Genomic DNA, 23,896 nt, shown 5'->3' on the forward strand with positions numbered 1-23,896 from the left:
TCCTATATCTTCCACCATGAACCTTATAGTTATGCCCCCTTGTAACAGCTACATCCACCCTAGGAAAAGGTCGCTGAACGTCCACTCTATCTATCCCTCTCATCATCTAATGCACCTCAATTAAGTCACCTCTCATCCTTCTTCGCTCCAATGAGAAAAGTCCTAGCTCCCTCAACCTTTCCTCATAAGACCTACCCTCCAATCCAGGCAGCATCCTGGTAAATCTCCTTTGCACCCTTTCCAATGCTTCCACATCCTTCCTATAATGAGCACAGTAAGAAGTCTTACAACACCAGGTTAAAGTCCAACAGGTTTGTTTCGATGTCACTAGCTTTCGGAGCGCTGCTCCTTCCTCAGGTGAATGAAGAGGTATGTTCCAGAAACACATATATAGACAAATTCAAAGATGCCAAACAATGCTTGGAATGCGACCATTAGCAGGTGATTAAATCTTTACAGATCCAGAGATGGGGTAACCCCAGGTTAAAGAGGTATGAATTGTATCAAGCCAGGACAGTTGGTAGGATTTCGCAGGCCAGATGGTGGGGGATGAATGTAATGCGACATGAATCCCAGGTCCCGGTTGAGGCCGCACTCATGTGTGCGGAACTTGGCTGTAAGTTTCTGCTCGGCGATTCTGCGTTGTCGCGCGTCCTGAAGGCCGCCTTGGAGAACGCTTACCCGGAGATCAGAGGCTGAATGCCCTTGACTGCTGAAGTGTTCCCCGACTGGAAGGGAACATTCCTGCCTGGTGATTGTTGCGCGATGTCCGTTCATTCGTTGTTACAATCACCAGATTCGGAATGCTGCAGCCAGCGCGATTGTGGGTCACATTTCAGAATCGACACCACTACTTTGAAACGCCTGAAGAGGCTTGGACCTTTATACAAACTGAAAAGTTGGACTCAAACTGAGGGTCTGTGGTTGTGGGAGAGATGTCGTTTGTATACAGGGGGGAGGGGGAAGGCGTGGGAGGGGAGGGGGGGGAAATAGGGTTGCTGCTGCATTGGCCGAGGGGGAACTGGAAACAGAAGAGGTGGTCGGGGCGGGGGTCCCCCGTCTGGGGGACTGGAGGGTGCGGGAGGTGCGGGCCCGGGACTGGCCTAGAAAAGGAGATGCCTAGTCGGCAGGGGGGCGGGGGGGGGCACCCCCAATCCGGCTGATAACGTGGAATGTGAGGGGCCTGAATGGGCCGGTTAAGAGGGCCCGAGTGTTCGCGCACTTAAAGGGACTGAAGGCAGACGTGGCCATGCTTCAGGAGACACATTTGAAGGTGGCAGACCAGGTCAGGTTAAGAAAGGGATGGGTAGGACAGGTATTCCATTCGGGGCTGGATGCGAAGAATAGAGGGGTGGCAATACTGGTGGGGAAGCGGGTGTTGTTTGAGGCCAAGAATATAGTAGTGGACAATGGAGGTCGATACATGATGGTGAGCGGTATGCTGCAGGGGGCGTGGGTGGTATTGATAAACTTATACGCCCCGAACTGGGACGATGCTGGATTTATGAATCGTATGTTGGGGCGCATACCGGACCTGGAGGTAGGAAGCTTGATAATGGAGGGGGATTTCAACACTGTGTTGGACCCAGCATTAGATCGTTCCAGATCTAGGACGGGGAAGAGGCCGGCTGTGGCCAAGGTGCTTAGGGGGTTTATGGACCAGATGGGGGGAGTAGATCCGTGGAGATATGCTAGGCCCCTGGCCAGGGAATTTTCTTTTTTTTCCCCACGTACACAAAACCTACTCCCGGATAGATTTTTTTTTTGTTTTGAGCAGGGCGCTGATCCCGAAAGTGGAGGGAACGGAGTACTCGGCCATAGCCATCTCAGACCACGCCCCGCACTGGGTGGAGCTGGAGTTGGGAGAGGAGAGGGACCAACGCCCGCTGTGGCGTCTGGATGTGGGATTACTGGCAGATCAGGGGGTGTGCGGGAGGGTACGGGGGTACATTGAAAGGTATTTGGAGGCCAACGACAACGGGGAGGTGCAGGTGGGGGTAGTATGGGAGGCGCTGAAGGCGGTGGTCAGGGGAAAGTTAATCTCCATCAGGGCTCACAGGGAGAAGAGAGAGGGCAGGGAAAGGGAGAGGTTAGTGGGGGAGATCCTAAGGATGGACAGGAGATATGCAGAGGCCCCTGAAGAGGGACTACTTAGGGAGCGGCGAAGTCTTCAGACAGAATTTGACCTGTTGACCACAGGGAAGGCAGAGGCACAGTGGAGGAAAGCACAGGGGGCGACGTACGAGTATGGGGAGAAGGCGAGCCCGATGCTGGCACATCAGCTCCGTAAGAGGATGGCAGCGAGGGAGATAGGTGGAGTCAAGGATGGCAGGGGAACTACGGTGCGGAGTGCAGTAAAAGTAAATGAGGCATTTAAGGCCTTTTATGAGGAGCTGTACAGATCTCAGCCCCCAGCGGGGGAAGAGGGGATGCGACGATTTCTGGATCAACTGAGGTTCCCGAGGGTGGAGGAGCAGGAGGTGGCTGGTTTGGGGGCGCCAATTGGATTGGAGGAGCTGATTAAAGGACTGGGGAACATGCAGGCGGGGAAGGCCCCGGGACCAGATGAGTTCCCGGTTGAGTTTTACAGGAGGTATGCGGACCTGTTAGCCCCGTTGCTGGTAAGGACTTTCAATGAGGCAAGGGAGGGGGGGACCCTGCCCCCGACAATGTCCGGGGTGCTGATTTCTCTGATCCTGGAGCGGGACAAGGACCCACCGCAATGTGGGTCGTATAGGCCGATTTCGCTCCTTAATGTGAATGCTAAGTTGCTGGCAAAAGTGCTGGCTACGAGGATTGAGGACTGTGTCCCGGGGGTGATTCACGAGGACCAGACGGGATTTGTAAAGGGCAGGCAGCTAAACACCAATGTGCGGAGGCTCCTAAACGTGATTATGATGCCATCGGGGGAGGGAGAGGCGGAGATAGTGGCAGCTATGGACGCGGAGAAGGCCTTTGACCGAGTGAAGTGGGAGTGTCTCTGGGAAGTGTTGCGGAGGTTTGGGTTTGGGGAGGCGTTTATCAGTTGGGTTAAGCTCCTATATAGAGCCCTGGTGGCGAGTGTGGCTACGAATCGGCGGAGGTCGGAGTATTTTCGGCTGTATCGAGGGACGAGGCAGGGGTGGCCCCTGTCCCCCCTGTTGTTTGCATTAGCAATTGAGCCTTTGGCCATGGCATTAAGGGAGTCCAGGAAATGGAGGGGGGTGGTCCGAGGGGGAGAGGAGCATCGGGTGTCGCTGTATGCGGACGACCTGTTGCTGTATGTGGCAGATCCAGTGGAGGGGATGGTGGAGGTCATGCAGATCCTAAGGGTGTTTGGGGACTTCTCGGGCTATAAGCTCAATGTAGGGAAAAGTGAGCTCTTTGTGGTGCATCCAGGGGACCAGGGAAGAGGGATAGACGACCTACCGTTGAGGAGGGCGGAAAGGAGCTTTCGGTACTTGGGGATCTGGGGGGCCCTGCACAAACTTAATTTGACGCGGCTGGTGGAGCAGATGGAGGAGGACTTCAAAAGATGGGATGTGTTGCCACTCTCGCTAGCGGGCAGGGTACAGTCAATTAAAATGATGGTCAAAAGAACAAAGAACAAAGAAATGTACAGCACAGGAACAGGCCCTTCGGCCCTCCAAGCCCGTGCCGACCATACTGCCCGACTAAACTACAATCTTCTACACTTCCTGGGTCCGTATCCTTCTATTCCCATCCTATTCATATATTTGTCAAGATGCCCCTTAAATGTCCCTATCGTCCCTGCTTCCACTACCTCCTCCGGTAGTGAGTTCCAGGCACCCACTACCCAATTCTATGACATCAGCCATGATCTTATTAAGGACATTAGTGAACCAGATGAGTTTTAATGACAATCGACAATGGTTTCATGATCGAGATTTTTAAAATTGATTTCAAATGTCACCATCTGCCATGGCGGGAATCGAACCCGGGTCCCCAGAGCATAGCTTTTGGTCTCTGGATTACTAGTCCAACGATAATACCACTTTGCCACTGACTCCCCATGGAAACCTCCCGAGGTTTCTTTTTGTGTTCCAGTGCCTTCCTATTATGATTACCAATGCCTTTTTTATGCAGGTAGGTCGGAGCATCATGGGTTTTGTGTGGGCAGACAAGACCCCGAGGGTAAGGAGGGGGTTTCTGGAGCGTAGTAGGGCTGGCGTTGCTGAATCTGGGTGGCTACTATTGGGCAGCCAACGTGGCGATGATCCGTAAGTGGGTAATAGAGGGAGAGGGGGCGGCATGGAAGAGGTTGGAGATGGGGTCCTGCAAAGGAACGAGCCTGAGGGTGCTGGTGACGGCCCCGCTGCCGCTCTCGCCGACAAGGTACACCACGAGTCCGGTGGTGGCAGCAACGCTAAAGATCTGGGGGCAGTGGAGACGACACATGGGTGAGATGGGAGCCTCGGTGTGGTCCTCGATCAGAGGTAACCATCGGTTTGTCCCAGGAAGGATGGACGGGGGGTTTCAGAGCTGGCATCGGGCAGGGGTCAGAAGGATGGGGGACCTGTTTATAGATGGGACGTTTGCGAGCCTAGGGACGCTGGAGAAGTTTGGATATCCCCGGGAAATGCGTTCAGGTACATGCAGGTGAGGGCGTTTGTGAAGTGGCAGGTGAGGGAATTCCCGTTGCTCCCGGCACAGGGGATTCAGGACAGGGTGATTTCGGGTGCACGGGTCGGAGAAGGCAAGGTTTCGGCGATATATCAGGAGATGAAAGAAGAGGAGGAGGCTTCGGTAGAGTAGCTGAAGGGCAAATGGGAGGAGGAGTTGGGGGATGAGATTGAAGAGGGTCTGTGGGCTGATGCCCTGAGTAGGGTTAATTCCTCTTCCTCGTGTGCCAGGCTTAGCCTGATACAGTTTAAGGTTATTCATAGAGCACATATGACAGGGGCGAGGCTGAGTAGGTTCTTTGGGGTGGAGGACAGATGTGGGAGGTGCTCAGGAAGCCCGGCGAATCACGCCCACATGTTCTGGTCGTGCCTGGTTCTGGAGGGGTTTCGCGAGGAATATGTCCAAGGTGGTGAAAGTCCAGGTCAAGCCAAGTTGGGGGCTGGCACTATTTGGGGTGGCGGACGAGCCGGGAGTGCAGGAGGCGAAAGAGGCCGGTATTCTTGCCTTTGCGTCCCTGGTAGCCCGGCGGAGGATCTTGCTATTATGGAAAGACGCGAAGCCCCCCAGTGTGGAATCCTGGATAAATGACATGGCAGGGTTCATCAAGCTGGAGAGGATAAAGTTTGCCTTGAGAGGGTCTGCGCAGGGGCTCTTCAGGCAGTGGCAACCGTTCCTCGACTATCTCGCGCAGCATTAGAAGGAGGTCAGTCAGCAGCAACAACCCAGGGAGGGAGGTGGGGGGGGGGGATCTATATGGGTGGGTGGGGAAGAGGGTTTTCCTAGGGGCACTTGAAAAAGGAAAACATAAAACATATGGGAGAGTCAATATGTGCGGGAGGAACCCATTGTACAAGTTCTGTATTATGTTGGATTGATATGTTTATGTTTTGTTCTGTTCCTTCTCTTTTTCTTTTCTGTTATGGGGGGGGGGTTTAATTGGTTGGAAAAACTTTGAATAAACATATTTTTTTTAAAAACAACTTCCTGAACTCCAGCAACACTATCTCCTGGACTACAAATCAGTTTCCCATCCACCTGCCAAATTAGGATATTGCACTACAAAAGCAGCCAAAATTGCAGTGAGCCACCTGTTTATTTAGTCAATCAGTGACTAATATTTCTAGCAGCGATAGGCAGGGAGGCTGGGGTACTGTCAAGGTGGAGAGGAGGCTCTATGGAACAAAGAGGAGACCTCAGACAGGAAAAGTTGCCCCTTGCAGCCCCAATAATTTCCCTAAAGGGGTTTTCCCTATTACATTGGAACCCATGATTTCTTTTTAACTTAATCTGCTGTAAGCGGAGGGCTCCAGTCTGTCTCAGCAGTGGCCAGTATTCCTGGTGGCAATGCTGGGCCTTTTTTTTATTATTCGCCCAGGGGATGTGGGCATTGCTGGCTAGGCCAGCATTTATTGCCCAACCCTGAGGGCATTTAAGAGTCAACCACCAGAGCTGCCATCCCTCTGACTCGATCAGCAGCTTGGAAAGCCCCGTTTATCACCCTTGATTCGATGACATGACAGCCAGTTAAAAGGAACACCTCCGGGATAATTGCTGCAGTCCCTCTGCTCATCCATGTACGACAGGCATGTGGTCCCAATGTCAGAATATTCCCTGTTCCCATCCCATCCGACCAGATAAAATTCAGTCCAATGTCTCAGTTACAGTCTGCCTTCTGATGATCTGCCTTGTCATACTTTGTTGTCAATAGTGAAATCACTATCCTTGTTATAGCCTCATCTCTGTGCACATTTTGATATTTCTGATACAAATTGTACAGTGAAGTTTAATTTTTGTTTTGATTCTCACCTTTCAGAAAAAGATGAATCTTGGAAAACTTCCATTCCTTGAATGCTCAGCTTTGACCTCTATTGGGGTGGTTCCTCTCCCTGATGATCAAGGGATAACTATATCGGAGAGCTGGATGGCCACTGTGCAGGAACTCTTAAAGACATGCCTGGGTGAGCTCTTACAGAGACAAGATGCAGAGGAAAGAAGGATTTTGGTACAAAAGGCATGTGAAACTCTGGTTGCTCTTGCCCATGTCCTTGCCCATCGGAATAGGTTGTCTCTGTTTTACCCAATCATTTGCTATGGCATATAATTGTTTAACACTAGAAGGACATGAGTGATTATTGTTCAAAGTTCATCTGGGCAAACTTTACAAGTTGTAGACCCATGCCATTATATTGTACTGATCACGTGTTAAAATTGTGTAATTCCCAATGAACCAGAATGACGAGAGGCTGGGGGCTCGGATTGACTGCCTGTGGTGGGGATGTGCCTATGTGCAGATCATCTGCTTTGGATATGCTGGAGTGGGGAGTGTTAAATATGATAATACAATAGCTTTCTGATCTTTTTGAGAAATCATGCATTTCTGTAGACCTTTTGGTTTGATTGCAGAAGACGACGATGGATATCCCATCATTCTGGTATGTGGAGGGAAGAATATTGGGAAGTCAACCTTCCATAGATATCTCCTGAATTCGCTTCTAAACCAGTGAGTGAACCCTAACATTAATTCTGCAATACTCGTGAACAGTTTCAGTGTCCAGAATTTAGAACTTGAACTTTTTGGGGTTGAATTGGTGCTGATGAATAAAGTCCTGGATATTCAGGAACAGGGTGAGGCTAAGTGAGCAACAACAATGCAACTGTGAAGCTGGACCACACAGCGCAGCAATTCCCAGGTTCAGTTCCTGATCAGTATAAAGTTATCAGGGAAGCAAGTCATGGACTATGGTTGACATTGGGGTTCCTGAGCCAAGGAGCTAATAAAATGAGCCGGAATTCCTGTCCCTGATCACCATTCATTGACTTGCCAGAAAATTCATCTGAGGACGAGGTCCAGCTCTATGTTTAACTGACTTGCTGGCTTTTTAATTAGATAACAGAAGGTTGATGAAGGCAATGTTATTGATGGATTTCCAGAAGGCATTTGTTAAAGTGCTGCACAACAGACTTGTGGGCAAAGCTATACCTATGGAATGAAAGAGACAGTAGCAATATGAATACAAAGTTGAGTGCCACAGGAAACGGAGTAGTGGTTAACCAATGTTTTTTGGACTGGAGAAAATTTTGTAGGGGAGTTCCCCAAGGGTGGTGTTAGGACCTTTGCTTTTCTTGATTTATAAATTTTGAGTACCCAATTATATTTTTTCCCAATTAAGGGGCAATTTAGTGTGGCCAATCTACCTAACCTGCACATCTTTGGGTTATGGGGGTGAAACCCACGCAGACACGGCGAGAATGTGCAAACTCCACACGGCCAGTGATCCAGAGCCGGGATTCGAACCCGGGTCCTCAGTGCCGCAGTCCCAGTGCTAACCACTGTGCCACGTGCCGCCCCTTCTTGTATATATATATATATATATATATATATATATTAATCAGTTAAGTTGGTAGTTGGAGAAAATTGAACTGGTTTCATTAACCAGTTAAAAGATGGTCACGACTGGGAGTTAAATATCCAAGGGTATCAGACTATACGAAAGGATAGAATGGACGGTAAGGACGGTGGTGGAGCTTTGTTGTTTAAGGATGGCATCCGGGCAATAGTAAGGGATGATATTGGTGCTATGGAGGACAAGGTTGAATCAATTTGGGTGGAAATCAGGAATAGTAAGGCGAAAAGGTCACTGATAGGAGTAGTCTATAGGCCACCAAATAGTAACAGGATGGTAGGGCAGGCAATAAGCAAAGAAATAACGGATGCATGTAGAAATGGTACAGCGGTTATCATGGGAGATTTTAATCTGCATATCGATTGGTTTAACCAGGTTGGTAAAGGCAGCCTTGAGGAGGAGTTTATAGAATGTGCCCGGGATAATTTCCTGGAACAGTATGTAATGGAACCTACAAGGGAACAAGCGGTCCTAGATCTGGTCCTGTGTACTGAGGCAGGATTGATTAATGATCTCATAGTTCGGGATCCTCTTGGAAGGAGCGACCACACTATGGTGGAATTTAAAATACAGTTGGAAGATGACGAGGTAAAATCAAACACTAGTGTTTTGTGCTTAAACAAAGGCGATTACAATGGGATGAGAGAAGAACTAGCTAAGGTAGACTGGGATCAAAGACTTCATGGTGAAGCAGTTGAGGAACAGTGGAGAACCTTCCGAGCGATCTTTCACAGTGTTCAGAAAAGGTTCATACCGACAAAAAAGAAAGACGGTAGAAAGGGGAAAAATCGACCGTGGATATCTAAGGAGGTGAGGGAAGAGTATCAAATTGAAGGAAAAAACATACAAAGTGGCAAAAATTAGTGGGAGACTAGAGGACTGGGAAGTCTTTAGGGGACAACAGAAAGCTACTAAAAAAGCCATAAAGAAGAGTAAGGTAGACTATGAAAGTAAACTGGCTCAGAACATAAAAGCAGATAGTAAAAGCTTCTACAAATATATAAGACAAAAAAGAGTGGCTAAGGTAAATATTGGTCCTTTGGAAGATGAGAAGGGAGATTTAATAATAGGAGACGGGGAAATGGCTGAGGAGCTGAACAGGTTTTTTGGGTCAGTCTTCACAGTGGAGGACACAAATAACATGCCAGTGACTGATGGAAATAAGGATATGATAGGTGAGGACCTTGAGATGATTGTAATCACTAAGGAGGCAGTATTGGGCAAGCTAATGGGGCTAAAGGTAGACAAGTCTCCTGGCCCTGATGGGATGCATCCCAAAGTGTTAAAAGAGATGGCTAGGGAAATTGTAAACGCACTAGTGATAATTTATCAAAGTTCACTAGACTCTGGGGTGGTCCCAGAGGATTGGAAAGTAGCAAACGTGACACCACTGTTTAAAAAAGGAGGTTGGCAGAAAGCGGGTAATTATAGGCCGGTAAGCTTAACTTCGGTTGTAGGGAAAATGCTGGAATCTATAATTAAGGAGGAAATAGCGGGGCACCTGGAGGGAAATTGTCCCATTGGGCAGACACAGCATGGGTTCACAAAGGGTAGGTCGTGTCTGACTAATTTGGTAGAATTTTTTGAGGCCGTTACCAGTGCAGTAGATAACGGGGAGCTAATGGATGTGGTATATCTGGATTTCCAGAAAGCTTTTGACAAGGTGCCACACAAAAGGTTGCTGCATAAACTAAAGGTGCATGGCATTGAGGGTAAAGTGGTAGCATGGGTAGAGGATTGGTTAGCTAACAGAAAGCAGAGAGTGGGGATAAATGGGTGTTTCTCTGGTTGGCAACCTGTAACTAGTGGGGTCCCTCAAGGATCAGTGTTGGTCCCGCAGTTGTTCACAATTTACATAGACGATTTGGAGTTGGGGACCAAGTGCACTGTGTCAAAGTTTGCAGACGACACTAAGCTGAGTGGTAAAGCAAAAAGGGCAGAGGATACCGGAAGTCTGCAGAAGGATTTGGATAGGTTAGGTGAATGGGCTAGGGTCTGGCAGATGGAATTCAATGTTGCCAAGTGTGAGGCTATCCATTTTGGGAGGAATAACAGCAGAATGGATTATTATTTAAACGGTAAGATGTTAAAACATGCTGCTGTGCAGAGGGACCTGGGTGTGCTGGTGCACGAGTCGCAAAAAGTTGGTGTGCAGGTGCAACAGGTGATTAAGAAGGCTAATCGAGTTTTGTCTTTCATTGCTAGAGGGATGGAGTTCAAGACTAGTGAGGTTATGCTGCAATTGTATAGGGTGTTGGTAGGCCTCATCTGGAGTATTGTGTTCAGTTTTGGTCTCCTTACCTGAGAAAGGACATATTGGCACTGGAGGGAGTGCAGAGGAGATTCACTAGGTTGATCCCAGAGTTGAGGGGATTAGATTATGACGAGAGGTTGAGTAGACTGGGACTGTACTCATTGGAGTTTAGAAGGATGCGGGGGGATCTTATTGAGACATATAAAATTATGAAGCGAATAGATAGGATAGATGCGGGCAGGTTGTTTCCACTGGTCGGGGAAAGCAGAACTAGGGGGCATAGCCTCAAAATAAGGGGAGGTAAATTTAGGACGGAGTGTAGGAGGAACTTCTTCACCCAAAGGGTTGTGAATCTCTGGAATTCCTTGCCCAGTGAAGCAGTTGAGGCTCCTTCTTTAAACGTTTTTAAGAAAAAGATAGATGCCTTTCTAAAGAATAAAGGGATTCGGGGATATGGTGTACGGGCCGGAGAGTGGACCTGAGTCCACAAAGATCAGCCATGATCTCATTAAATGGCGGAGCAGGCTCGAGGGGCCAGATGGCCTACTCCTGTTCCTAGTTCTTATGTTCTTATGGTTTCCCTGGAAAAGAGAAGGTTGAGGGCAGATTCAGCGGAATTATTCAAAGTCATGAGAATTCTGGACACAATTGATAGGGGGAAAATGTTTCCATTGGTGGAAGGATGAAGAACAAGAGGGCACTGGTTTAAGGTAATTGGCAAAAGAAGCAATGACAACATGAAAATGTGTTCACACACTGAGTGGTCAGGATCTGAAATGCACAGCCTGTGGTGGAAGCAGGTTCAATCGAGGCATTCAAGGGGGAATTGGATTGTTATTTAGAAATGAAGAATGCAGGATTACGGGGAAAAGCAATGGAATGACACTCGGTAAATCTATCCTACGGAGAGCCAGTGAAAACGTGATAGGTCAAAAAGCCACCTCCTGGGCTGTAGTAGATGTCTCCTGTGTTGTAGCAATTTTGTAATTCTGTAATTGCGACCCAAAAGTGCATATAATCTGTAACTGGCCCAATGTTTTGTTTAAATTTATCATTAACTGTTTACTCTGGTAGTCTATGCCCTTCTTTTAGAACTCAATAAGCTGCTGTATGTTTTATGATTTGATCTGTCTGCAGATTTGTATAGTGTTATCACAGGCTACTAACAAGTGAATAATCTCTTTTCCTACAGCATTCCATGCGTAGAATTTCTGGAGCTTGACGTGGGTCAGACGGAGTTCAGCCCCCCTGGCTGCATGGCCCTACACTTAGTGACTGATCCTGTTCTCAGTAAGTAGACAATGGAACAGTGTTGAGTCAGGCAAGCAGGCTGTGTATTATAGTGTGCGCAAGTGTGCTCTGTCATAAATAGATGAAAACATTGAGAGAAGATGACTCTGCAACCAAGTACATCACTAACTGTCAGGAGCTTAGCTATTTTTTTGAAGTGTCTGAGAATAGAGTAGATTGATTCCTCCAAATTTCCCCCATCCCTCTTTCTGACAGAAGCTGTTCAATATCATGATGTACCATATATGACCATGATGAGTGTGTCTGGGGAGAGATGGATTAAAGGGAGCAACCCCCTAGCCCACCATTCTGGTGTGGACCTCTCTTGCTCCAGTGAAATGCTACTCTCTCAGTATTTTTGTACTTAGAAACATAGAATCCCTACAGTGCATAAGGAGGCCACTCGGCCCATCAAGTTTGCACCAACCCTTCAAAGACCACGATATCCAGGCCCAATCCCGCGTCCTATTCCTACAACCCCACCCTAAGAGGCAATTTAGCATGACCAATCCACCTAACCTGCACATCTTTGGAATTTTAAAGTTTTTTTTGGTGTGCTGTTTTGTCACATGCTTTTTAAAAATTGACAAAACAAGTATGTATTTCAGGTCCAATCTGCGTTCACTCAGTAACCTTATAACGGCCATTGCTTCTTTCATCCTTCCTCCCTGGAATCCAAACTAGTCATCTCCAATGTAGTTATGCGGCTTTCCAACCTTTCTCTCTGTTACAAATTTGAAGATGGCATTTGCTCCATTGGCAATCTGAGTAATTATACAAAACTCAGAACATTGGCATGGCTTTGTAGATTTTGAAAAAAATCATTCAATCAGGTTGACTGGATTAAGCTCTTGTCTGTGCTGAAAAATATTGGAATGGACTGGAAAAAGCCAACTCATAAGAAATCCATACATGGGACAACCGACAGAGGGTAACCAGCAGGGAGTTGGAATAGTGTGTAATTGGAAGAGGTGTTTGTTGAGGGTGTTGTTTATCACCAGTCCTCTTCAATATCTGTGCAGAAGCAATGATTAAAGAAGCATTTAGAGACACAGAATCTGGTGTTAAGCATGGAGGGCGAATGATAACATCTGTTAGATATGCAGATGATAAAGCACTTGTAGTGAGTACAAGAACTAGTAGATAGACAAGTAACAGCAGACAATACTTTGGAATGAAACTGAACATTGACAAAATCAGTGATACATACCTTAAAATCATCAAGAAATATTAATGCATTCATACAAGGACAATACCATAGAAAATAGGAACAGGAGTAGGTAATTTGGCCCGTCGAGCCTGTTCTGTAATTCAGTATGGTCATGGCTTGTCCTCTATCTCAACGCAATAGTTCTACAATCTCCCCACTCACTTGAGGCCTTTAAAGTCTAGAAATCTATCCATTTAATTCTTCTTTAAGTCAATGGCTTGGCCTCCACAATTTTCTATGGTAGAGAATTCCACAGGCTCATCATATTCTGAGTGACCTCAGTCCTGAATGGCCTACCCCGTATCCTGATTCTTTGACCCCTTGTTATACACCCCCCAGCGCAAGGAAACATCATCTCTGCCTCCAGTCCGTCCAGCCCTCTCTGACTTTTAGACATTTCAATGAGATCCCCTCTCATTCTTCTGAACTCCAGTGAATAGAGGCCTGAAGTCCCAACCTCTCATATGATAATCCTGCCATCCCAGAAATCAATCTGGTGAACCTTCGCTGCACTCTCTCTATGGCAAGTATATCCTTTCTTAGGCAAGGAGAGCCAAAACTGCACATACTACTGACTCACCAGGACCCTGCACATTTTAAAGATAAGACATTTTAAAAATAAATTTAGAGTACCGAATTATTTTATTCCAAATTAAATGGCAATTTAGTGTGGCCAATCCACCTAACCTGCACAATCTTTGGGTTGTGGGGGTGAAATGCATGCAGACACTGGGAAAATGTACAAACTCCACACAGACAGTGACCCAGGGCCGGGATTGTACCTGGGTCCTCAGTGCTGTAGGCAGCAGAGCTAACCACTGCGCTACCGTGCCGCCTGAAATAAGACATCCTTGCGTCTGTGCTCAAATCCTCTTACACTGAAGGCCAACATACCATTTGCTGCCTTAACTGCTTTTCAGACCTGCATGCTTGCTTTCAGTGATTGGTGTACAAGGACACTGTTTTTGAAAACTCACCACTATTTTTAGAAGTCCCCCTATACCAAAAAGGGCCGACATTCTAAATGGTGATCAGGAATTCTCACTCCCCGACTCCGATGCAAGCTTCAGTGGGTGCTATTCAGGTCAAACTATATTTTCAAGTTATCCCCCGGTATAACCCATACCTTCACCGAAGATTTCATCTACTTACCACTTAGTAGCATCGATCCTGGGTCCCGCATTGCTAAGTAAGTAAAGTAGACTAATAACCACTGTTTCAGGTTAAAACATTTAAGTTATTTTATTATTTTTTTTTTTTTCTCTTTTTCTAAAAGATGCAATCACTGTCTTTGCAGAAAAGTAAAAAGATCTTGCTTCTGGATCCTTCTGGTTGGTTGAAGGGACCTTCAGGCCCAACTTGACAATCAATCTTCTTTAAAGTCTGGTCTTCTTTAGATGTATTCGCTGATGAGCTCGGTTGCTGTGTCCTATCTTTCCCATGTACCGAGCTGACTCTGACTACTCTTTAAATTCTAGTCTTCCTTAAATGTTTTAGCTATTTTAGCTCGGCTGCTCTGCCCTGTCTCTTTCCCATGACCGAGCTGACTGTAATCTGACTCTAGCTGCTACTCCCCTCTCTTTGAGTTCTGGTTGTCGTTCCGGTTCTTCCTGCCCTGGTCACTTGGTTTATATTCGCTTTCTAACAATTAAGTTTTTATGACGTTATTGTAAAGTAACTCTTATTTTCTTTGATTGTAAAAAGTATCTTTGATCTAAACCTTTTAATCCAACTAAGTATTCATTTTGACATGACTTCATCTCATAGATCTGATTACATTGTTTCCTTTGTGATGTTCAAAATGCTTTGACTTCAAGAGGTGTTACTTTTAATTCCTGTCATTTCTATAGTTTTATTTTCCAATTGTGTCCTCAGCTCATAATTCTGACTTTGATTTTGGCTTTGAATTATGTTTCTCATAGACTGATAGTCTCCAGTTTTCTTTAATTTACCTGGTATTAGCAAATTTTAACACCTAGAATTATCACTAAATTCAACTGAACCTCATCCGTTCTTTTCCAGATCCTTACTAAGTTATTTACTTTCAATGAAGGTGTGAGCCATTGTTTTTGGCTTCATTCAAAATCCTGTTTGTCTTGTTTGCTAAGCCTGCTTGACCAAGGCTATCTGCATTTTACAATCCTTCCCTGGCAGCTGTTGTTAACCCTTTGTGGGATCTTTCCCTGTATCCTCTCATGTTTCTCTCAGACCAGATATTGCCAGACTTCCATGTTTCAAATGACACATCTTCCCATATTTCCAATAACAACACCCAGGTTCTTCGTACAGTGATGTTTCCCAATCTATCACTATTTCAATAAAACTCTGCCATTCTGTTTTGCCGACCGAAGTGGATAATTTCAGAATAATGCTGCATCTGCAGTCTAATTGCCTGCTCGCTCAACTTGTCTGTCACATTGAAGCCGCTTTAAATCTCCCTTACCACTCACTTTCCTACCAAATTTGTGTCTTCAGGAAGCTTGGAAATATTATATTTGGTTCCCTCATCCAAATCATTGATGCATGTTGTGAATAGCTGGGGCCCAAGCACTGATCCCTGTGGGACCCCACTAATCACTGTTCGCCACTCTGAAAAAGGCCCATTTATTCCAACTTCCTGTTTCCTGTCTGCTAACCAATTCTCAATCCATGTCAACATATTACCCCCCAAACCAGAGCAGGTGCAACAATTTGGGAAAGGTGGAAGGTACAACAAAGAAATAAGAACATGGGTAGCATTGGAAAGGCTGTATTTGGTAAGGAGAAGCATTAACTAACAGAAAGCTGAATAAACTGAAGAGTGACTTATCAGGAGCTAGATTTGGAGTGTTTTGTATGGATGTGAGACTTGGAACTTGATGAAAGATGAGATCAACTTGAAACATATCTTTGAAATGTGAGTTTGGAGGAGAATGGAAACAATAAGCTGGACAGAAAAAGTAGCAATCTATGAAGCGCCGAGGAGAGTGAATGAACAAAGAAATTTGCTGAACATAAGATATGCTCTGTCCAGTATCTCTGCCTTTGCCTACTTAAGAGGAAGTGGACTAGTAAGAGAAGTTATAGAGGGAAAATTTCAAGGAAAAATAGGAAGGAAGAAAATATCAGTGCTAAATGACTTGAAAATTGAAGAAATTATTGGAAAATGAGAAGACTACAGCGAGAGACATAGAGACGACTGAACCTTCGGGCAGAGCACCCACATGATGTTTTGTCGAGCCCAATGTCCAATTCTGTCAAATGCTACTGAGCAGAGTGGGCTTGCTGGGGTTGAATAAAGCAAGGGGTCTCTGGGTGTATGCTTGTTCAGTATTCATCATAGAATCATGGAATTTACAGTGCAGAAGGAGGCCATTCGGCCCATCGAGTCCGCACCGGTCCTTGGAAGGAGCACCCTACCCAAGCCTACAGCTCTACCCTATCCCAGTAACACCATCAAACCTTTTGGACACTAAGGGGCAATTTAGCATGGCCAATCCACCTAATTTGCATATCTTTGGATAGTGGGAGGCACCGGAGGAAACCCACGCAGACACGGTGAACTGCAGGGTGCTGCCTGTGAGACTGGACCACTCTTAGCAATTTTCTACTGCCATATTTTATAACAAATAACTCTGGATATTGAGGAGCAGAAGTGGAATGAAAAGAATACCCTTACGTTTTCATTAGCTGCAAAAGCAAGCTACAGAGTGAAACTCCTGATTCTTCATCACCCACTTCAAAGTTTTGACTTGGTGTAACACCAACATAACCTATTCTTCAATACCACAGCACCGTAGTAGGACCGATGTATCTGTTTTGTGCTTGCTCTCTCATTTACACTCTTATTTTGTTTTGTTTCTTTTACAGGCCCTCCTTACATGCACCAGTGTGAACCCCATAAGATGGTGTATTATGGTGATGTGTCCTGTGAGCGGGACCTAGATCGATATGTGGAAACTGTAAAGTATCTATATGCGGGATACACGAAGGAAACACCATTGATCATAAACACTATGGGCTGGGTCAAAGGTCAGATTAAAGCTCTCAAGTTAAATATAACCAATATTGCTGTAGATTTTTGTTTTTACCTTTTGCTTGATTTTTTTCTTTCCTGTCAATTGTCTCCTGTCCTCTCTGAGAATGCTGTGTCGTGCTGGGGTTCAGGTCCAGGTTCATTTTAATTGCTCCACTATTGATGACCATGCCTCCAGCTCTCTGGTGATTTACCTTTGTTGCCTTCCTCTGCTTGTCTAGCTGGAAGCACCCTACTCATGGGGTGTATTAACTTACAGGGTTACTTCAGGCCAATTGGAGGAAGCCCAACCCCAAGTGACAGGCCTATCCTTCCAGGTTCCAATGGTGAACCCGGGTCCCAGAGTATTATCAGTGCCCTGGAGAATTGCAGATGTGGCGGGATATCAGATCATTGAGTCCCTGTGCAAGTATCTGAAGGGTAATCTTAGACCCAACTTGATTGCATATGGAAAATTTGGGGGGGGATGCCCGATACAATGATGGAAGCAGCAGTTGATTTGCCTACTGTGGATGAAAGAGGCACGAGGTCACACTGAGTATGCAGGCATCGGTGGTGTGAAAATGGTCAGAAACTAACAAGTGGGGAAAGGGTGCATGAAGTTTTGCATTCTGCACTGAAGGCTCTAGCTCCAGACATCCGGAAGCGAGTTCAGGTTTGCTCAGTTAGTGTTTGGAGGTATGATTCTCTGTTATTCCTTTGCCCCTTGCAGTTGCCAGAGCAAAGTGTCCTGTTTCTAGGAAGCACTACATGTTTCTTTCTGGAAACTGCACATGTTCTGTTACTGGATTAACAGATCAAAGATCGTGAGTTTGAATGTCACTACAGCAAGTTGCAAAATTGAATTCATTATATATTTTTTAAAAGTAATTTTTATTAAAGGTTTTCATAAAATATCAATAGCTAAATGAGAAAGAAAAAAGAACCCAACAGGGTAAAGTACAAAACACAATCTAAAAAAGCAACCCCCCAAACCCCCCCCCCCCCCCCCCACATACCTAAAAAATAAATTAACATTAACACCCCGACTTAAGACAACCGGTGTATACACCCCCTCAGACCCTTCCAGTGTAAATAACATAAACAAAAATAAAGTAACCCCCGCCCCCCCCATCCCCCGAGCTGCTGCTGCCATTGACCAATGTCTATCGTTCTGCCAGAAAGTCTAAGAACGGTTGCCACCGCCTAAAGAACCCTTGTACCGACCCTCTCAAGGCGAATTTCACCCTCTCCAATTTAATGAACCCTGCCATATCGCTGATCCAGGATTCCACGCTTGGGGGCCTCGTATCTTTCCACTGAAAGAGAATCCTTCGCCGGGCTACCAGGGACGCAAAGGCCAGAATTCCGGCCTCTTTCGCCTCCTGCACTCCCGGCTCCTCTGCCACCCCAAATATTGCGAGCCCCCAGCCCGGTTTGACCCTGGATCTTACCACCCTCGACACCGTCCTCGCTACGCCCTTCCAAAATTCCTCCAGCGCTGGGCATGCCCAGAACATATGGGTGTGATTTGCTGGGCTCCTTGAGCACCTAACACACCTGTCCTCTCCCCCAAAGAACCTGCTCATCCTTGTCCCGGTCATGTGTGCCCTGTGCAGCACCTTAAACTGTATGAGGCTGAGCCTCGCGTACAAAGAGGAAGAGTTCACCCTCCCTAGGGCATCTGCCCACGTCCCCTCTTCGACCTCCTCTCCCAACTCCTCCTCCCACTTACCTTTCAACTCCACCACCGAGGCCTCCTCCTCCTGCATCACCTGGTAAGTTTCCGAGATCTTCCCCACTCCCACCCACCCCCCCGAGAGCACCCTGTCCTGTACTGTGTGTGGCAGTAGCCTTGAATTCATTATATGTGGTACAGCCCCCACCACTTAAGTGTCCCTCTGATCCCAGTTAGCTGCCTATATTGGACAAATGGTACTGACCATTGCATTTACCATTGGCCATGTGTTAAGTGGGTCATCTATAGTGGGCAGTTCACTTTGTGATTGATTATGTATCATAAAGAATTTAACCCCCAATAACTTCCAGAACTCATGCCAGTGCTGAAAATCCTTCTTGCTGTGCTGCTTCGGCATCAATTTTTAAATTAAATACAGGAATCTTTTGATAATGTCACTGACTTGTGCTTTTATTCACTTCATTGGGTGCTGTTAAATTAAAGTTTGGTATGACTTTTGACAATAATGGATTTAAAGGGCATATAATAATCGCTTATTGTCACACGTAGGCTTCAATAAAGTTACAGTGAAAAGCCCCTAGTCACCACATTCCAGCGCCTGTTCGGGGAGGCTGGTACGGGAATTGAACCAGCGCTGCTGCCTTGTTCTGCGTTACAAGCCAGCTATTTAGCCCAGTGTGCTAAACCAGCCATATTAACTCTTAACTGTGATATGGAGCTGAATTATATTAATGGATAAGGAGTTACAGCTTCACTTCAACTGTTATGCTGGACGTCACATATCACAAACAAATTGAGTCTTCATGTGACTGCAGTCCCACACCACATGGTTGACTCTTGATGCACTTTGACGTGGTCTAGATAATATATTTTTATAACTTATTATTGATGAAAATCTAGGCATCGAGCAGAAATAGTCCCACCCTAGCAGCCTTGTCTCCCTGAGGGGTAAAGTTTGCCTGATGCTTGTGACCTCTGTAATTCTCAAATATATCTGACTTTCTTTGCACCTTCACTCCTTCTTCCCAATAGGATTTGGTTTGTCAATTTTGGTTGACCTGATTCGGCTCTTGAGCCCAACACATGTGGTGCAGCTTGGTAGTGCTGAGAGGAGCCAGGAGCCTGCAGCTCTCACACCTGAGTTTGTGCAAACAGCAGCTGGGTGGCAAACCAAGGGAAAACAGCACATTCAGCAAAAGCCTGAGCCCTTGAACTCATTATCAGAGGAAGAGGAGCAGGATGAACATCTGAACCTGCAAGCAGGATTCCAGCGGCATCGGCTGATGCGCGTTCAGTCTGAATTTCCTGGAGTGGGAGATAGAAGGAGTTTGTAAGTATAGTACCGTTAATTATCTTATTGTGTTAATATGCTGCCATGAAAATAACCCCCACAAGGGAGGAATGCAGTTAATTACTGTGCAATAAATGAGAGAATTTAACTAAAACATCCACTACCATAACTACAATATGTACATCTACAGCAGGGTTTTTTAAGGTGCGAGACGTGACCTGCAAGCGATCAGTCGCACGGCATTTCCACAGTGGTCCCATTCGCGGAAGAAGCGCCAAGCGGCTGCTACAGACTTTTGAATTGAGAATGCCGGCCACGACTTGCTTTAAATGCGAACTATGCAGTCTTCCGGCCAGAAGCCGCAGCAGAGAGCAGGTCACTCGCCCTGCAAATACACTTAACGTCAAACACCCAGAACGTTTGTGCTTTTGGCGCAAAATCACAGAGACGAGCTTCTTCCATTTTCTAGCTGCAGGCAAGCAAGGCAACAGGACTGTGAAGATGGATCATTTTGTTATAAGGATGAGAGGACCAGAGACACAAACAGGTAGTGTACATCCTCGCCAGGATCTCAACTGAAACTGCTGGAGAGCACTGTACAGGAGAGTCCACAGGAGGACAAGGCAGCACTAGTGTTAGCTCTATACAGAGATCCAGGGCCTCTGGTGAACAGCCAACAAAGAAAAAACTGAAATCAGGAACAAAGCAGTATAAAGATGATTTCTTGAGATTTGGCTTTGTTAATTGTGTCAATGCAAATCAGGATGCAAAGCTCATGTGTGTTATTTGCAGGGAAGTACTGGCAAATCAGAGTTTAAAACCCTCAAAACTTCAAAGACATTTGAAGACTAAGCATGACGGATTCGAGGACAAACATCTTGATTTTTTTCAAGGATGCAGCAAGAGCTTAAATTATCAACTGAAGTCCGTAGCAGAAATGGAACATTGAATGACAAAGCACAATTAGCATCTTACCGTGCAGCTAAAGAGAAAATGCCCCACACTGTAGCAAAGAGATTAATTCTCCCTGCACCATTAGACATGGCTCATATGGTCCTAGATGAGAGCTCAACTGAAAAACTGAAATGCATCCCACTTGATGATAATACAGTGGATCGGCGAATTTGTGATATTGCTGAGAATTTAGTAGCCCACCTTATTTCTCGTTTAATGTTAGCACAGGAGTTCCCGATACAACTGGATGAAAGTACAGATGCAATCTTGCTAGTTTATGTATTTGTTGAGGATTTGGTGTGCTGCCTGAAATTGCGACTGGCGCACAGATTTTTGAAGCATTGAATAGTTACGTGGTTGGGAAGTGTGGGATCGATTGGCTTCATGCAGAGGAATCACGCCATCATGACTAGGGAAAAAGAGTGGAGTTATAAGGATTAAGGAGGCAGCATTTCAGAGCATTGTTCGGAATCATTATTTTATTCACCTTGAGGCATTGGCATCAAAAGGAATTCCATCCAATCTGTGTTGAAAGGAATTGTGAAAGTTGTGAATTTCATTAAACGCAGCGCACTCAGTACCTAGCTTTTTGAGGCTCTATGTTCTAATATAGTATGTTGGCTGTCGAGGGGTCTGGTGCTTGGCAGAGTTTATGAACTGAGCATGGAAATCACTTGGACATTCTGAATTCTCCCTCTGTGCACCTGAACAGGTGTCGGAATGAGGCGACTAGGGGCTTTTCACAGTGACTTCATTGCAGTGTTAATGTAAGCCTACTTGTTACAATAAAGGTGATGATTATTATTAATTGTACACTTTGCTCCTTGAGAAATCGTGATTCGTTTGTTGTTGGAACTTGGATGCTAACTGTGTCTTACCATGCAGTCATCTTTTCAATTCTAAACGAACTGAACCTCAAATTGCAAGTGAAGGATGATGATTGCTTTTGGCACTGTGAACAAATAGATGCTTTCCAAAAGCCATTGAAATTTTGGCAAGTGCGAATACAAAGCCAAAAGTACTACATGTTCCCCACACTTCTACGACATATCGAAGAAAACAATAAGGGCACTGTCAATAGACAGATGAGCCTTATTCAGTCACTTCTGGTTGCGCTGATAGTTTTTGTCACTACTTTCCAGAGGAAAAGTTTCAGATTTTGAAAGAGAAGAGGTGGGTGAAAAATCCTTTTGAGTTTAAGACTCCAGAGTCAATTATTAACTTGCAACTGATTTCAAATGAAGAGACTGAACTTCTGCGCCTCACCTGTGACAGCATATTAAAAGCACGCCACAAATCCACGAAGCTGTCAGCATTATGGAGTAGCATCTCCGAGGAGTATCCAGTGCTAAATAAAACTAGCATTTTGTTGCTATTGCCCTTCACTACGAAGTGCGAGGTTGGGTTTCTCCATGTGCGAGGTTGGATTTCTGTCTTCACAAAGATGAAAACTGCACAAAGGAGCTGGCTGTGTTGTGCACCTGATATACGCATTGCCCGCTCCTCGTGTGAACCTGTTTGGAATTAGATCGTGATGACCAAGTAGACCTGTCATATTAAAGGAAAGCAAAAATGGTGGGTTGCAATGACGCCAGAATATCCGGATTGCGGGCCTGCCAGAGGGGATCAAGAACAGGGACCTGATGGGCTATGTGGCCCAAATGCTGGGCAACCTAGTCGGAGGGACAGTTTCCCCAACCCGCCAGAGCCCAAAGCAAGGGAACAACCAAGGATGATAATTGCAAAATTGCATTATCAGGATAATGAGAGGATCCCGAGGTGGGCGAGGCAGACAAAGGCGAGCAGCTGGGAAGGGCATAGAATCCGGCCTACCAGGACATTGGAGCAGACTTGGCATAACGCAGGACCAAGTTCAACCAGGCGAAATCCGCCCTGTGCAAGAACAGGGTGAGATTTGGAATGCTGTTCCCAGCCAAGCTCTGGGTCTCATTCCAAAATAGAGGAACATTACTTCAACATCCCGGAAGAGGCGGACACGTTTGTTCGGTCGAATGGCCTGGACAAGGGGCAGACAAGACAACACCGAAGGCGAAGCAGAGGAGGAAAGAGGGAAAGAAAGAAAAACTTGATGGACACATGATATGTTTGTGAGGGAATGTGCTGCTTCGCTTTGATCAGAGAACAGACCACAGGGAAGGGCGAGGACAGCGGAATGTAAGAGGGCTGTAGTGATCTTTACAGGGTATGTACATAAGGGGTTAATGGGAAATTGAAAGATCACTAGGGACAACACTGGCGGGTATAAAAGAAGACACAAGTGGCTTTCTGCCTCTCATGGTGATTAGACTGACGAAAGCAGGAGCAGAGATCTAGTTCTGGGCTACTAGTGTGGTCAGACATAGTTATTGTATATAAACGTTGTAACCTTTCTACTGGTATTGATCTAAAAGTAAGAACTCACGCAGTTGTTAAATTCTGTTACTCAATAAACCTTTCAATACCTCTGGACGAGTTCGAGCCTTCTTCATCAAGGTACAGAAAGCCTCTGCAGCAACTGGATTGAGTAACGCATGTTACATACAGTAGTGCTACCAACCGAGTTGCTCGGGGGGCAGCACGGTAGCCTTGTGGATAGCACAATTGCTTCACAGCTCCAGGGTCCCAGGTTCGATTCCGGCTTGGGTCGCTGTCTGTGCGGAGTCTGCACATCCTCCCCGTGTGTGCGTGGGTTTCCTCCGGGTGCTCTGGTTTCCTCCCACAGTCCAAAGATGTGCGGGTTAGGTGGATTGGCCATGATGAATTGCCCTTAGTGTCCAAAATTGCGCTTAGTATTGGGTGGGGTTACTGGGTTATGGGGATAGGGTGGAGGTGTTGGCCTTGGGTAGGGTGCTCTTTCCAAGAGCCGGTGCAGACTCGATGGGCCGAATGGCCTCCTTCTGTACTGTAAATTCTATGACTATGACTATAAAGCAGTGCGTACGTTCCTCAACCAGAAACTATGGCTCAATCGCAAGATTGACTCCCTACTGAAGGACAGATCTGAGGCGATCAAGACAGACGATCCTGACCTACACACAAAATCCAGGTATGACCTCCACAAAGCCATCCGAGATGCCAAGAGAGAATATCAAACCAAGCTAGAGTCACAGGCAGACTCTCGGCGGTTGTGGCAAGGACTAAACAACATATTGAGCTACAAAGCGAAGTCGAACACTA

General features: G+C 46.1%; 1 protein-coding gene across 1 annotated transcript in view; it reads left to right on the forward strand.

The window, feature by feature from the left end:
* The window catches only part of nol9 (nucleolar protein 9), a 47,014-nt gene that overhangs the window by 14,429 nt on the left and 8,689 nt on the right, over positions 1–23,896 (forward strand). Inside the window, 5 exon segments of the mRNA XM_072478153.1 lie at positions 6,437–6,581; positions 7,027–7,123; positions 11,474–11,571; positions 16,631–16,792; positions 19,507–19,804. Coding sequence (XP_072334254.1) covers positions 6,437–6,581; positions 7,027–7,123; positions 11,474–11,571; positions 16,631–16,792; positions 19,507–19,804 — 800 coding nt within the window.

The sequence above is a fragment of the Scyliorhinus torazame genome, chromosome 16 (genome assembly GCF_047496885.1).
Source record: "Scyliorhinus torazame isolate Kashiwa2021f chromosome 16, sScyTor2.1, whole genome shotgun sequence".
In the NCBI taxonomy this organism is placed as follows: domain Eukaryota; kingdom Metazoa; phylum Chordata; class Chondrichthyes; order Carcharhiniformes; family Scyliorhinidae; genus Scyliorhinus; species Scyliorhinus torazame.